The sequence below is a fragment of the Lipophrys pholis genome, assembly GCF_963383615.2.
Source record: "Lipophrys pholis genome assembly, chromosome: 17".
NCBI lineage: Eukaryota > Metazoa > Chordata > Actinopteri > Blenniiformes > Blenniidae > Lipophrys > Lipophrys pholis.
The window spans coordinates 371,096-384,934 of NC_137643.1; the positions used below are offsets into that span (position 1 = coordinate 371,096).

Here is a 13,839-nt window from a genome sequence, read left to right on the forward strand (position 1 = left end):
GGGGGTGTGTGTGTGTGTGTGTGTGTGTGTGTGTGTGTGTGTGTGTGTGTGTGTGTGTGTGTGTGTCTGTGTCTGTGTCTGTGTCTGTGTCTGTGTCTGTGTCTGTGTCTGTGTCTGTGTGTGTGTGTGTGTGTGTGTGTGTGTGTGTGTGTGTGTGTGTGTGTGTGTCTGTGTCTGTGTCTGTGTCTGTGTCTGTGTCTGTGTCTGTGTCTGTGTCTGTGTCTGTGTCTGTGTCTGTGTCTGTGTGTGTGTGTGTGTGTGTGTGTGTCTGTGTCTGTGTCTGTGTCTGTGTCTGTGTGTGTGTCTGTGTCTGTGTCTGTGTCTGTGTCTGTGTCTGTGTCTGTGTCTGTGTCTGTGTCTGTGTCTGTGTCTGTGTCTGTGTCTGTGTGTGTGTGTGTGTGTGTGTGTGTCTGTGTCTGTGTCTGTGTCTGTGTGTGTGTGTGTGTGTGTGTGTGTCTGTGTCTGTGTCTGTGTCTGTGTGTGTGTCTGTGTGTGTCTGTGTGTGTCTGTGTGTGTCTGTGTGTGTCTGTGTGTCTCTGTCTCTGTCTCTGTCTCTGTCTCTGTCTCTGTCTCTGTCTGTGTCTGTGTCTGTGTCTGTGTCTGTGTCTGTGTGTGTGTGTGTGTGTGTGTGTGTGTGTGTGTGTGTGTGTGTGTGAACCTGACCTGACCGACGCGGCGGCTCCGGGCTCCTCGGACATCTCGGCCATGATGTCGGGCATCACCTCAGCGTACTCGTCACCAAACTTCTTCTTGAAATCCACAAAGGCGTTTTCATTCCGAACGAACTCCAGCGATCCTCTCCTCTCTCCCTGGAACATCACCATGGGCAGCGTACTCAGTATTACTCCAGTACAGCTGTAGTTACACTCGGATCACTTTTAACCCACAGTGCAGGTAACTGGGTGAGTAGTTGTAATAGATTACTGTGAGGATGTCAGCCTGACCTCGGACACGTAGCTGATGGCGTCTTTCAGGTTCAGTTTGTGGAAAACTTTAAAGAGCTGGTCTCGGTTCTTCCTGGCAGACGGTTTCAGCAACAGCCGAGACATCCAGCTCTCCTCGAAGTGGTTCCACCTGGAGGAGCAGAGAGGCGTCAGAACAAACAAACAAACAAACATCCAGCTCTCCTCGAAGTGGTTCCACCTGGAGGAGCAGAGAGGCGTCAGAACAAACAAACAAACAAACATCCAGCTCTCCTCGAAGTGGTTCCACCTGGAGGAGCAGAGAGGCGTCAGAACAAACAAACAAACATCCAGCTCTCCTCGAAGTGGTTCCACCTGGAGGAGCAGAGAGGCGTCAGAACAAACAAACAAACAAACATCCAGCTCTCCTCGAAGTGGTTCCACCTGGAGGAGCAGAGAGGCGTCAGAACAAACAAACAAACAAACAAACATCCAGCTCTCCTCGAAGTGGTTCCACCTGGAGGAGCAGAGAGGCGTCAGAACAAACAAACAAACAAACAAACAAACATCCAGCTCTCCTCGAAGTGGTTCCACCTGAGTACTACGGTCCTGGATTTTCTGCACGGTGGGCCAGTGGTTAGTGCTCTCGCCTCACAACAAGAAGGTCGTGGGTTCAAATCCTGGGCCTTTCTGTGTGCAGTGTGTTTCCTCCACAGGCCAAAACAACACTGGGGTCCCTGAACAAGACCCTCGGCCCCCCAGATCCCCAGGACACACTTGAAAAAGGATTATTAATCTCAATGTGGTTCTCCTGGCTAAATAAAAAAATAAAATATCTTATGGAGATAACTTCAGGATTAACTCTGGTTTTCTCTTATCTAGGTAACTTCAGGATTAACTCTGGTTTTCTCTCATCCAGGTAACTTCAGGATTAACTCTGGTTTTCTCTTATCTAGGTAACTTCAGGATTAACTCTGGTTTTCTCTTATCTAGGTAACTTCAGGATTAACTCTGGTTTTCTCTCATCCAAGTAACTTCAGGATTAACTCAGGTTTTCTCTTATCTAGATAACTTCAGGATTAACTCTGGTTTTCTCTCATCCAGGTAACTTCAGGATTAACTCGGGTTTTCTCTTATCTAGATAACTTCAGGATTAACTCTGGTTTTCTCTCATCCAGGTAACTTCAGGATTAACTCGGGTTTTCTCTTATCTAGGTAACTTCAGGATTAACTCGGGTTTTCTCTTATCTAGGTAACTTCAGGATTAACTCGGGTTTTCTCTTATCTAGGTAACTTCAGGATTAACTGGTTTTCTCTCATCCAGGTAACTTCAGGATTAACTCCGGTTTTCTCTTATCCAGGTAACTTCAGGATTAACTCTGGTTTTCTCTTATCTAGGTAACTTAAGGATTAACTCTGGTTTTCTCTCATCCAGATAACTTCAGGATTAACTCTGGTTTTCTCTCATCCAGGTAACTTTAGGATTAACTCGGGTTTTCTCTTATCCAGGTAACTTCAGGATTAACTCGGGTTTTCTCTTATCCAGGTAACTTCAGGATTAACTCTGGTTTTCTCTTATCTAGGTAACTTCAGGATTAACTCTGGTTTTCTCTTATCTAGGTAACTTCAGGATTAACTCTGGTTTTCTCTCATCCAGATAACTTCAGGATTAACTCGGGTTTTCTCTTATCTAGGTAACTTCAGGATTAACTCGGGTTTTCTCTTATCCAGGTAACTTCAGGATTAACTCAGGTTTTCTCCTATCCAGGTAACTTTAGGATTAACTCTGGTTTTCTCTTATCTAGGTAACTTCAGGATTAACTCGGGTTTTCTCTTATCCAGGTAACTTCAGGATTAACTCTGGTTTTCTCTTATCCAGGTAACTTTAGGATTAACTCGGGTTTTCTCTTATCTAGGTAACTTCAGGATTAACTCAGGTTTTCTCTTATCCAGATAACTTCAGGATTAACTCAGGTTTTCTCTTATCCAGGTAACTTCAGGATTAACTCTGGTTTTCTCTTATCCAGATAACTTCAGGATTAACTCAGGTTTTCCGTACTACGACGCTCGCTCACTTCTCACCAGGATAAATCACCTGGTAACTTAGACTGAATGTCTAACCTGCTCCGGAGCAGGTTATGTTCTGGATAAGATCACAGTGAGGGTAAAGCTCCGCCTCCTGACCAATCAGATCCCTTGGAAAATGCCCCGCCCATTCTTAAATGATGGTGATTGGTGGGCAGGTTCAGCTCTGAGCTGCAGCAGAGAGGAGAGGAGAACGTATCTAGAACAATCTTTTTGACAGAACCCAATAAATCCTGGTCACTGAGGCTCTGAAGGAGGTTCTGGTTCTGGTTCTTGACTTGTTCCAGGTCTGTTTGGCTCCAGGAGGGTTGATCTGGAATAATGATCTTAATAATAATGCTGACGCTGACAGAACTGCAGAACCATGAATTAATGGAAGCAGAACTTCTCCTGTCGTCACGGTGATGGATTAATATTCCAACAGGAACCACACTCACACGGAGGAACCTCCTCCTCAGAACCTCCGCCTCAGAACCTCCACCTCAGAACCTCCGCCTCAGAACCTCCACCTCAGAACCTCCGCCTCAGAACCTCCGCCTCAGAACCTCCTCCTCAGAACCAGTGGAGGTAAAATGTAAAGTAAAAGCAGAGCAGTGAGGAAGCTCTGCCTGGAACCGTTCTGCTGGAATAAAGTGAAAGTGACTCCGGTTCTATTGTCCCATGAATTAATCTGCTCTAATCTCACCAAGTCAGGATTAACTAGTCAGGAAGGTTCTGGTTCTGGCTGCAGCAGCAGTGTTGCTTTGAGCTGCTGGATGGGTTGGAATTCTTCATAATCCCAGAGATTAACTGCTCCTCTATGGTAGAGTCAGCTGCTCTGCAGGGTTTCTCTCTCTGTGATTGGTCACACGCTGCAAGCTCCGCCCCTTTCAGGTAAACGTGCACACCGAGGTCTGGGTTGAACTAGTGAGTTGATAACCTGCTTGGTAGTAACGGTGATCAGGGTCCAGAGTGTCTGGATCAGTTAACCAGGAACCAGAGATCCTGGTATGTTGGTCGGGTTCTAGTCCAGGACTCAGGAGGAGCAGCTACATCAGATAAACAAACATACAGAGGAACAAACAAACAAACAAACAAACAAAGCACGGTGTCTCCACCTACTTGTCCCTCATGTAGTTGTGTCCGATCTGTCCTGAGATGTCTTCTATAGCGACCAGCATGTGGTCGAACACCTGAGCATCGGGAGGAGACACCGTCAGCACGCTGCTCAAGGTTCCCCTCGGTACGCTGCTCTATCCATCTTTACCTTATTCTGAACTTTCTCCACGAGCGTGCGCTCCGACGACGCCGCTCGCCTCACTTTGAGCCACGTGACCAGAGGTTTCATGGTTATTCCCTGAAACAGAGTTCAGAGGACAAAGGTCAACGTGAGCCAGTAGTGATCAGATCAGAAGGAGGTGTGAACACTCCAGTCTGAGGGGCAACGGTCTCTGGCTCCATCGCCATGGAGACGGGCGATAAACACACTTCCTGGAAAACCCCTCACCTCTACAATCCAGCGCGCCAGAGCGATTACCTGGAAGATGACGGTGAAGTACACAACGATGAGCGTGGTGGACACCATCAGGTTCTTCTCCTTGATCTTGTTCTCGTCCAGCATGGTGGCCAGGCCGTACGCCACCGCCCCCCGCAGGCCACCGTAGCTCATAATCACCTGATCAATGAACTCCAGGGGAACCAATCGGAACTTGTTCAGGATCCAGGTGAGGATGAACACACCTGGTGGGGACGATTATAAAGTCAGTGATTGATCCTTGTTTATACCCTCTGAGAAGTTGAGATTACTTTAGCAGCTAGTGGGAGGAAGATGCTCTATAATCTGGATGTTAGAGGAGGGAGATGCTCTATAATCGGATGTTAGAGGAGGAAGGTGCTCTATGATATGGATGTTAGAGGAGGAAGGTGCTCTATGATATGGATGTTAGAGGAGGGAGATGCTCTATAATCGGATGTTAGAGGAGGAAGGTGCTCTATGATATGGATGTTAGAGGAGGAAGGTGCTCTATGATATGGATGTTAGAGGAGGAAGGTGCTCTATGATATGGATGTTAGAGGCGGGGGATGCTCTATAATCTGGATGTTAGAGGAGGGAGGTGCTCTATGATATGGATGTTAGAGGCGGGAGATGCTCTATAATCTGGATGTTATGGGAGGGAGATGCTCTATAATCGGATGTTAGAGGAGGAAGGTGCTCTATGATATGGATGTTAGAGGAGGGAGATGCTCTATAATGTGATGTTAGGGGAGGAAGATGCTTTTTAATCTGATGTTAGAGGGGGAGATGCTCTATAATGTGGATGTTAGAGGGGAGATGCTCTATAATCTGATGTTAGAGGTGGAAGGTGCTCTATGGTGTGGATGTTAGAGGAGGGAGATGCTCTATAATCTGATGTTAGAGGAGGGGGATGCTCTATAATCTGGATGTTAGGGGAGGAAGGTGCTCTATGGTATGGATGTTAGAGGAGGGAAATGCTCTATGATATGGATGTTAGAGGAGGGGATGCTCTATAATCTGATGTTAGAGGAGGGAGATGCTCTATGATATGGATGTTAGCGGAGGGGATGCTCTATAATCTGATGTTAGAGGGGGAGATGCTCTATGATATGGATGTTAGATGAGGGAAATGCTCTATGATATGGATGTTAGAGGAGGGGATGCTCTATAATCTGATGTTAGAGGAGGGAGATGCTCTATGATATGGATGTTAGAGGCGGGAGATGCTCTATAATCTGGATGTTCTGGGAGGGAGATGCTCTATAATCGGATGTTAGAGGAGGAAGGTGCTCTATGATATGGATGTTAGAGGAGGGAGATGCTCTATAATGTGATGTTAGGGGAGGAAGATGCTTTTTAATCTGATGTTAGAGGGGGAGATGCTCTATAATGTGGATGTTAGAGGGGAGATGCTCTATAATCTGATGTTAGAGGTGGAAGGTGCTCTATGGTGTGGATGTTAGAGGAGGGAGATGCTCTATAATCTGATGTTAGAGGAGGGAGATGCTCTATAATCTGGATGTTAGGGGAGGAAGGTGCTCTATGATATGGATGTTAGAGGAGGGAGCTGCTCTATAATCTGGATGTTAGAGGAGGGATATGCTCTATAATCTGGATGTTAGAGGAGGGAGATGCTCTATGATATGGATGTTAGAGGAGGGGTGCTCTATAATCTGATGTTAGAGGAGGGAGATGCTCTATGATATGGATGTTAGAGGAGGGAAATGCTCTATGATATGGATGTTAGAGGAGGGGATGCTCTATAATCTGATGTTAGAGGAGGGAGATGCTCTATGATATGGATGTTAGCGGAGGGGGTGCTCTATAATCTGATGTTAGAGGAGGGAGATGCTATATAATCTGGATGATAGAGGAGGGAGATGCTCTATAATGTGATGTTAGAGGAGGGAGATGCTCTATAATCTGGATATAGAGGAGGGAGATGCTCTATGATATGGATGTTAGAGGAGGGGGATGCTCTATAATCTGATGTTAGAGGAGGGAGATGCTCTATAATCTGGATGATAGAGGAGGAAGATGCTTTTTAATCTGATGTTAGAGGGGGAGATGCTCTAAAATGTGGATGTTAGAGGGGGGAGATGCTCTATAATCGGGATGTTAGAGGAGGGAGATGCTCTATAATCGGGATGTTAGAGGAGGGAGATGTTCTATAATCTGATGTTACAGGAGGGAGATGCTCTATAATCGGGATGTTAGAGGAGGGAGGTGCTCTATAATCTGGATGTTAGAGGAGGGAGATGCTCTATAATATGGATGTTAGAGGAGGGAGATGCTCTATAATCTGGATGTTAGAGGAGGGAGGTGCTCTATAATCTGGATGTTAGAGGGGGAGATGCTCTATAATCTGGATTAGAGGGAGATGCTCTATAATCTGATGTTACAGGAGGAAGGTGCTCAGTAATCTGATGTTAGAGGAGGGAGGTGCTCTATAATCTGGATGTTAGAGGGGGAGATGCTCTATAATCTGGGTGTTAGCGGAGGGAGATGCTCTATAATCTGATGTTACAGGAGGAAGGTGCTCAGTAATCTGATGTTAGAGGAGGGAGATGCTCTATAATCTGGATTAGAGGGAGATGCTCTATAATCTGATGTTACAGGAGGAAGGTGCTCAGTAATCTGATGTTAGAGGAGGGAGGTGCTCTATAATCTGGATGTTAGAGGGGGAGATGCTCTATAATCTGGGTGTTAGCGGAGGGAGATGCTCTATAATCTGATGTTACAGGAGGAAGGTGCTCAGTAATCTGATGTTAGAGGAGGGAGATGCTCTATAATCTGATGTTACAGGAGGAAGGTGCTCAGTAATCTGATGTTACAGGAGGGAGATGCTCTATAATCTGGATGTTAGAGGAGGGAGATGCTCTATAATCGGGATGTTAGAGGAGGGAGATGCTCTATAATCTGGATGTTAGAGGAGGGAGGTGCTCTATAATCTGGATGTTAGAGGGGAGATGCTCTATAATCTGGGTGTTAGCGGAGGGAGATGCTCTATAATCTGATGTTACAGGAGGAAGGTGCTCAGTAATCTGATGTTAGAGGAGGGAGATGCTCTATAATCTGGATTAGAGGGAGATGCTCTATAATCTGATGTTACAGGAGCAAGGTGCTCAGTAATCTGATGTTAGCTGACATTACAGTGGGAGTTTGTTGAGGATTAAAGAGCTTCTCACCGATGATTCTGTACACGAGGATGAAGAACAGTGTGAGGAGGATGAAGCCGGTGTTCCACACCCAGATGGTCTTATCAATGGCGGAGATGCCAAGGAAAACGAAGATGATGGTCTCCGACCCGTTGGCGAAGACCTTCATGGCGTATCTGACGGTGTTGACGGAGTTCTCGTCCATGTTGGAGTTGATGTACTTCTGGCAGCACATCCCGCAGAACACGATGCTGCGGAGCAGAAAGGTCATGAAGATATCCCTCCACCCTCACTACCACCCCGACCATCCAGCGGCGGACTCACGACAGGATGGCGGACAGCGAGAGCATCTCGGCCGTCAGGTAGGCCAGGTAGCCCAGGACGAACACGAAGCCCGGCTCGATGATCTGGATGTTCTTGGTGCATCTGGTGAGGAGGGAGATGAGGAGGCCGAACACGAAGCCCACTAGAGAACCGCCAAACGCCACCACGAAGAAGGAAACTGTAAGGGGGGGGGGGGGGGGGGGGGGGGGGGAGGGGGGTGACTGTGGCTCGTTTGGTTGAGCTGATACCTTCTCAGTCGGAAGGTTGCTAGTTTGAGTCCTCATGTTGAGGTGTTCTTGAGCAACACGCTGAACTCCAAAGTGTTTCCAGTGACCTGAACCCAGGACGGCTGCCTCCATGAGCGAGGGAATGAGATTACCAGTGTAAAGTGCTGTGGTGCTCACGCTGTTCCTCCTCTGGTGAACAGTTCAGTGAAATAGTGCAACGGTACTTTGATACTGCTAAATGCTAAAGCTAACATCCTCTGCAACAAGCAAAGTGAGCGTACACATGGTGATAATGAGTAAACAAGTCTCACTTATTCCTTTAATGATCTCCACAGCATCGATCTGAGATCCTCCAAGTGACACGAACGCATCGAAGACATTGAAGAGCACCTGGGAGAAAAGAAAAGAAGCATTAGCATTGTGTAAAAGGTGAAAAGGGTCATGACTGCCTGCTTCTGCTTTCTTCTGTCTGAGAACCTCCTGGTACGAATGTTTAACATGCTGCTGACTCTGACAGCGACAAGGTGAACTTCTTTACACATAAAGCATGAGGAGGTCAACGCGTTCGTATATTCAGAAGTAGAAACTCTGAACAGGTTGAAGGACCTCTTTGGTGGTAAAGGTCCTGGGACTGTAACTGTGAGTGTTTGCTCTCTCGCCACTTCACGTCTTGCAGGTGTACTTTATTTCTGACGGATGTTCCTGGAAACTCCCAGACTGTTCTGCCGCCTCGGGTCACGGCAGGAGGACGTGTGGAGAGGTGGAGAGGTGGAGAGGTGGCGGCGGGAGGACGTGTGGAGAGGTGGAGAGGTGGAGAGGTGGCGGCGGGAGGACGTGTGGAGAGGTGGAGAGGTGGAGAGGTGGAGAGGTGGAGAGGTGGCGGCGGGAGGACGTGTGGAGAGGTGGAGAGGTGGAGAGGTGGAGAGGTGGCGGCGGGAGGACGTGTGGAGAGGTGGAGAGGGTGGCGGCGGGAGGACGTGTGGAGAGGTGGAGAGGTGGAGAGGTGGAGAGGTGGAGAGGGTGGCGGCGGGAGGACGTGTGGAGAGGTGGAGAGGTGGCGGCGGGAGGACGTGTGGAGAGGTGGAGAGGTGGAGAGGTGGCGGCGGGAGCGTACGAACCACGGTAACGCCGTCGTTGAGCAGCGACTCTCCGAACACCATGATGAAGAGCACCTCGTTGACGTGGACCTGCTCGAACACGGCGATGACGGCGACGGGGTCCACGGCGGCGATCAGGCTGCCGAAGAGGAGATACTGCAGCAGCCCGATGTCCAGGTCACCTGCAGCACAGAGAGACTCGGGTCTGGACTGGGACACGGTCTGCTGACTCCAGGATCACAACCTCTACGACTTTACCTTCTACTGCTGTTACATGGACGTTCCCACCACCAGACTGACATTAATCAACAACTAAGATCCTTTTATTTTTAATCCTAACCTATAATGCCCGGTGGAAACATGCACAGTGAGAACGGTGATGGGACTAATGCAGAACCCTGTGGAACGCCTCAAAGTTTATAAAGTCATTGTTATTAGGGAAGCACCAATATCTCATGTCCCAAAAAATCTATTTATCAATTTTCTTTTTTCTCAATCTAACAGCAAAATGCAGAAAGCAGTGACCCCCCCCCCCCCCCACCCCCCCCCCCCCCCCCCCCCCCCCCCCCCCCCCCCCCCGTGTGATTGAAAGGGTTAGGGTGAACCTTGTGAACAATAAAGACATTACCCATAGCCCCCCCCTTGTGACACCCCCACAGCGACAGCCCCAGACTGGCGGCGTTCCAGCAGGTCCCGATGACGGCGTAGACCAGGATGGCGCCCATGTTGCTGAAGAAGAGCTTGTTGGGCATGGAGTAGCCGGCGTCCAGGATGACTTGAGGCAGCAGGTAGAAGAAGAAGACCGTCGGCGTCAGGCTGAAGGTCTGCGCCTGGTCGGCGCCCCAGATAATGGCGCCCAGGATGAAGCCGAAGCAGATGAGCAGGGCGCTCTCCGGGATGACGCTGGTCACATGGTGGTTCGCCTCGATGACTGAGGACAGAGGAGGAAGACGAGTCAGATGACCTTCATTCATTCGTTATGAATAAGTTCAATTACTATGATAAGAAGTTTATTGCAAACAGGAGCAAAGAGTCGGCTTGTAGTCGGTGGCGGATGTTTCTCCAGGTGAAGTGGGCAGCAGCCCAGGGCCAAACAACAGCGGTGCACCGTGCACCTGCTCAGACTCGGTCTTGTGACTCCGCCCCCTGTCTGCGCAGGGAACACGGTTGTCCATGGGCCATCGCGGGATGTGGGAGCTTGGCCCGGGGAAGGGTAACTACTGCCATCGGCGTTATGGGGGGGTCATGTGCACAAAGAAGATTATTCTTCGCGAGTTGGTTGTAGTACTCCAGACTAACACGGTTCCATTGTCAAGGTCTTGGTCTTGATTCAGTCCCTGCCCCTTAAAGACATGGTCTGGTCTTGGTCTTGATTCAGTCCCTGCCCCTTAAAGACATGGTCTGGTCTTGGTCTTGACTGCAACAATCGGAAAGAGTCCTGAATATTTTACTCAAGTACAATTTCTATCACATTGTGTCAATTCTCCTTGAAAAACAAGTGAAAGTACTGCTAAAATACTCTGATATCATCCTACTGCTCCTCAAAACACTCGTCACAGCTGCAGAGCTATTTAACCAGCAAGCCACCAATCGGCCTGTAATGCCACTTTGTACCAGCAGATGGTGCAGTGAGTCTTTCTACCTCTTTTTATGCATTCAGTCCAAAAACAGAAGAAGTCGATCTGACATGAGTAAAATTCAAAAAGTACTCAGAGGAACAGCGACTCACTACTGCCACCAAGTACACAAACACAACATCACTTACATTTATTCATTTGTCGGTTAACAAACTTAAACTTTCACATTCCAGCGACTCTGGAGGTTCTGCTAATCATCAACTGTTCCCATCGTCACTTCCCCCGGGCTATTGGTTAGTGTGTGTGTGTGTGTGTGTGTGTGTGTGTGTGTGTGTGTGTGTGTGTGTGTGTGTGTGTGTGTGTGTGTGTGTGTGTGTGTGTGTGTGTGTGTGTGTGTGTGGCTCCTAATGGACGGAGGAAGTACCTCTAAAGGTTCATTAATGACCGAGTCTGTTGAACCGAGTCTTCTAAGTATTTTAAAAGGTTCTAATCTTTTCTCTCCTCTGACATTTTAAATGATTATTTATTTACACAGAAACCAAAGTCAAGTCTTTTTTTATTTGTTTTATTTTTTCAAAAGACACAAATCTTGTGTTTTAAATTGTTTGACTATTTCATATGTTTGGATTCTGGGATGTATTTTAAAGTTGTTTTAACACATCGTTACACTGAAACTTTTCAAAGTGACGTTTCCACGGAAACCGTCTAGAAACTATGGAGCGCTTTGCCCCCGGTGTGCTGGGCGTGCACGGTACCACTGTTTCAGGAGCATTTTCAAAAGGTTGTGTTTCCTGGGACTCCGTTCTCACATAAACAAACAAAACTCAACATTTTCACCTGAAACTGCTCCTCTGGAGTGTCAGTGAAGCTGATCAGTTCTAATACCCTGAAGGTCCAGAAGATTGGGGTTAGAAATAAAGAAACGTGTGGGGGCGCTAGTGCGCAGGCGTAGGATGTAGACGTGTTCGGCTTGTGCTCTCCACCACAGCTTCAACAAAACTGCTTTACACCACGGTAAATCTCCCCAGGAGTTACTTTTTGCTCACACATCTGCCTTTTACATCCAGTACTACATTCCTGAACCATGCCTCCGAAGACAAGCGCCTCGAATAAGAATAAGACCATTGACGGATACGTCGGCGGGGCTAATGCTAACGGGCCTGCTAACAATGTCCGTCCCACTGAGCCCTCTGCTAAAGCACCAGCTCACCCTCCGGACGACAGAACCCAGACTTACGAAATATGTAAGGAAATGTGCAAGGAGATATCCGAGTCGATTTTGGGAAAGCTTGACGAGCGTTTTGATGCTTTTGATCCTAAGTTTCAGTCAGAACTCTCCGTACAAACTGATTTACAGAACCGCATGGTCAGTCAAGAGCAAACGATCAGCGCTCTGGAGGAGCGCATCGATGCCCTCGGAGCCAAATACGAGGATTTATCCAAGCTCGCCAGTCAGCTTCAAAACAAAGTGCTGGATTTGGAGGGTCGCTCACGCCGACAAAACATTAAGATTGTTGGTATAAAGGAGGATGCGGAGGGAGGAAGACCTACTGATTTTGTTTCCAGACTTATTCCAGAGCTGCTGGGCAAACAACCCTTTCCGAATCCAGTGAAAGTCGATCGAGCACACCGCTCTCTGCAGCCCAAGCCGGCAGCTGGAAGCAGACCGCGCACCATCATGGCTCGCTTCACCATTTTCAGGTGAGGGAGCTGATTATACGCCTCAGCCGGTCACAACCAATGGAGGACAAAGGAAACAAGGTCCTGATTTTCCCGGATTACACCAACGAAGTGATGACTGAGCGCCGTGCCTTCCGTGACCTGATGCAAACCCTGAGAGACGAAGGAATCAAGCACGATCTGCGCTACCCGGCCCGACTGTGTGTCACTGGCGTGACGAAGAAGCACCGGAGACATTCAGAGATCCAGCGGCAGCAAAGGCTGCTCTGTTGCAGAGGGAACGTGACGCTCTGGTGAATGAGTAGGACGGTCTAAAGTGGAGCAATACAATAACTCCTATCGCACATTCGAGGTGAGAGTGATTATTTTTAATTTTATTTAATTTTATCTTTATTTATTTAAATTTTTTATTTTTATTATTATTTTTTATTTTTATTTTTTGTATTTTTATTTTATTTATTTAATTTTTTCATCTACTTAAGCCAAATGCACCACAATTTGGACTGTTTCTGGATCTGTTCATTATTATTCTACAAAGTACTGACTCTGTCCAACTACCAGTGAATTCTACTTAATGAAGGTGCATTTGTTTATTGTATATTTATTTTGTTAATTTTTGTTTGTATTTATTTAGTATTTTATTTTCTCTCGCACTCCTTCTTTCCAGTGGTGTTTTAAATACATTTTGAAGTCATTATGTTGAGTTTTGTGGTGGGGGCGCCGTGACTCACGTTGAGTCTACCGTCTGTCCCGTAGCTCCAGCTCAGGTAAAAAAAAGGGGGGGGGGGGGGGGGGGGGTTTGTGATGTTTGTATTTGTTCTTGTTCTTTGGCTCAGATGCAAGGTTCTATTTCATTGTATTTTAAAAATGTTTGCAAACCAGATGGAGTGTGTATATGTACACTGTTGTATTTCTCTCCCCTTTTTTGTTTTTGTTCTTGAATGATTGACACACAGGGGAGTTTCCAAGTCGGAGGCAGAGATCTACCGTTAGTTTCATGGAATGTGAAAGGGCTCGGTGGTGCAGTCAAAAGAGGGAAAGTCTTTAAACATCTCAAATCCTGATCTGCAGATATCATTTTCCTACAAGAGACCCACATTAAAGCTACAATGCATCACAGATTAAAGTGTAATTGGATATCTCAAATTTATCAATCGCCATTCACCTCCCACGCCCGTGGTGCAGCAATACTACTCAGAAAGACTGTCCCATTTCAGATATCCTCTGTACTCAATGAGCCTCTTGGGAGATTTGTTATGGTCTCTGGTAGCATAAACTCATTCCCGTTAACCTT

At 47.3% G+C, this 13,839-nt stretch overlaps 1 protein-coding gene across 3 annotated transcripts in view; it reads right to left on the minus strand.

Annotated features, from left to right (window-relative positions):
• The window catches only part of LOC308122783 (sodium/hydrogen exchanger 3-like), a 30,528-nt gene that overhangs the window by 3,564 nt on the left and 13,125 nt on the right, over positions 1-13,839 (minus strand). For all 3 annotated transcript variants that reach the window (XR_013936168.1, XR_013936169.1, XM_080484865.1), the window contains exons 2-11: positions 9,917-10,219; positions 9,310-9,470; positions 8,503-8,581; positions 7,965-8,142; positions 7,671-7,891; positions 4,504-4,706; positions 4,234-4,323; positions 4,089-4,159; positions 945-1,074; positions 664-809 (exon numbers count right to left, since the gene is read on the minus strand). Coding sequence is in view for 1 of the 3 variants with exons in the window: in XM_080484865.1 (XP_080340991.1) it covers positions 664-809; positions 945-1,074; positions 4,089-4,159; positions 4,234-4,323; positions 4,504-4,706; positions 7,671-7,891; positions 7,965-8,142; positions 8,503-8,581; positions 9,310-9,470; positions 9,917-10,219 (1,582 nt within the window). In the remaining 2 variants the exon portion in view is untranslated. The remainder of the gene's footprint in view (positions 1-663; positions 810-944; positions 1,075-4,088; positions 4,160-4,233; positions 4,324-4,503; positions 4,707-7,670; positions 7,892-7,964; positions 8,143-8,502; positions 8,582-9,309; positions 9,471-9,916; positions 10,220-13,839) is intronic.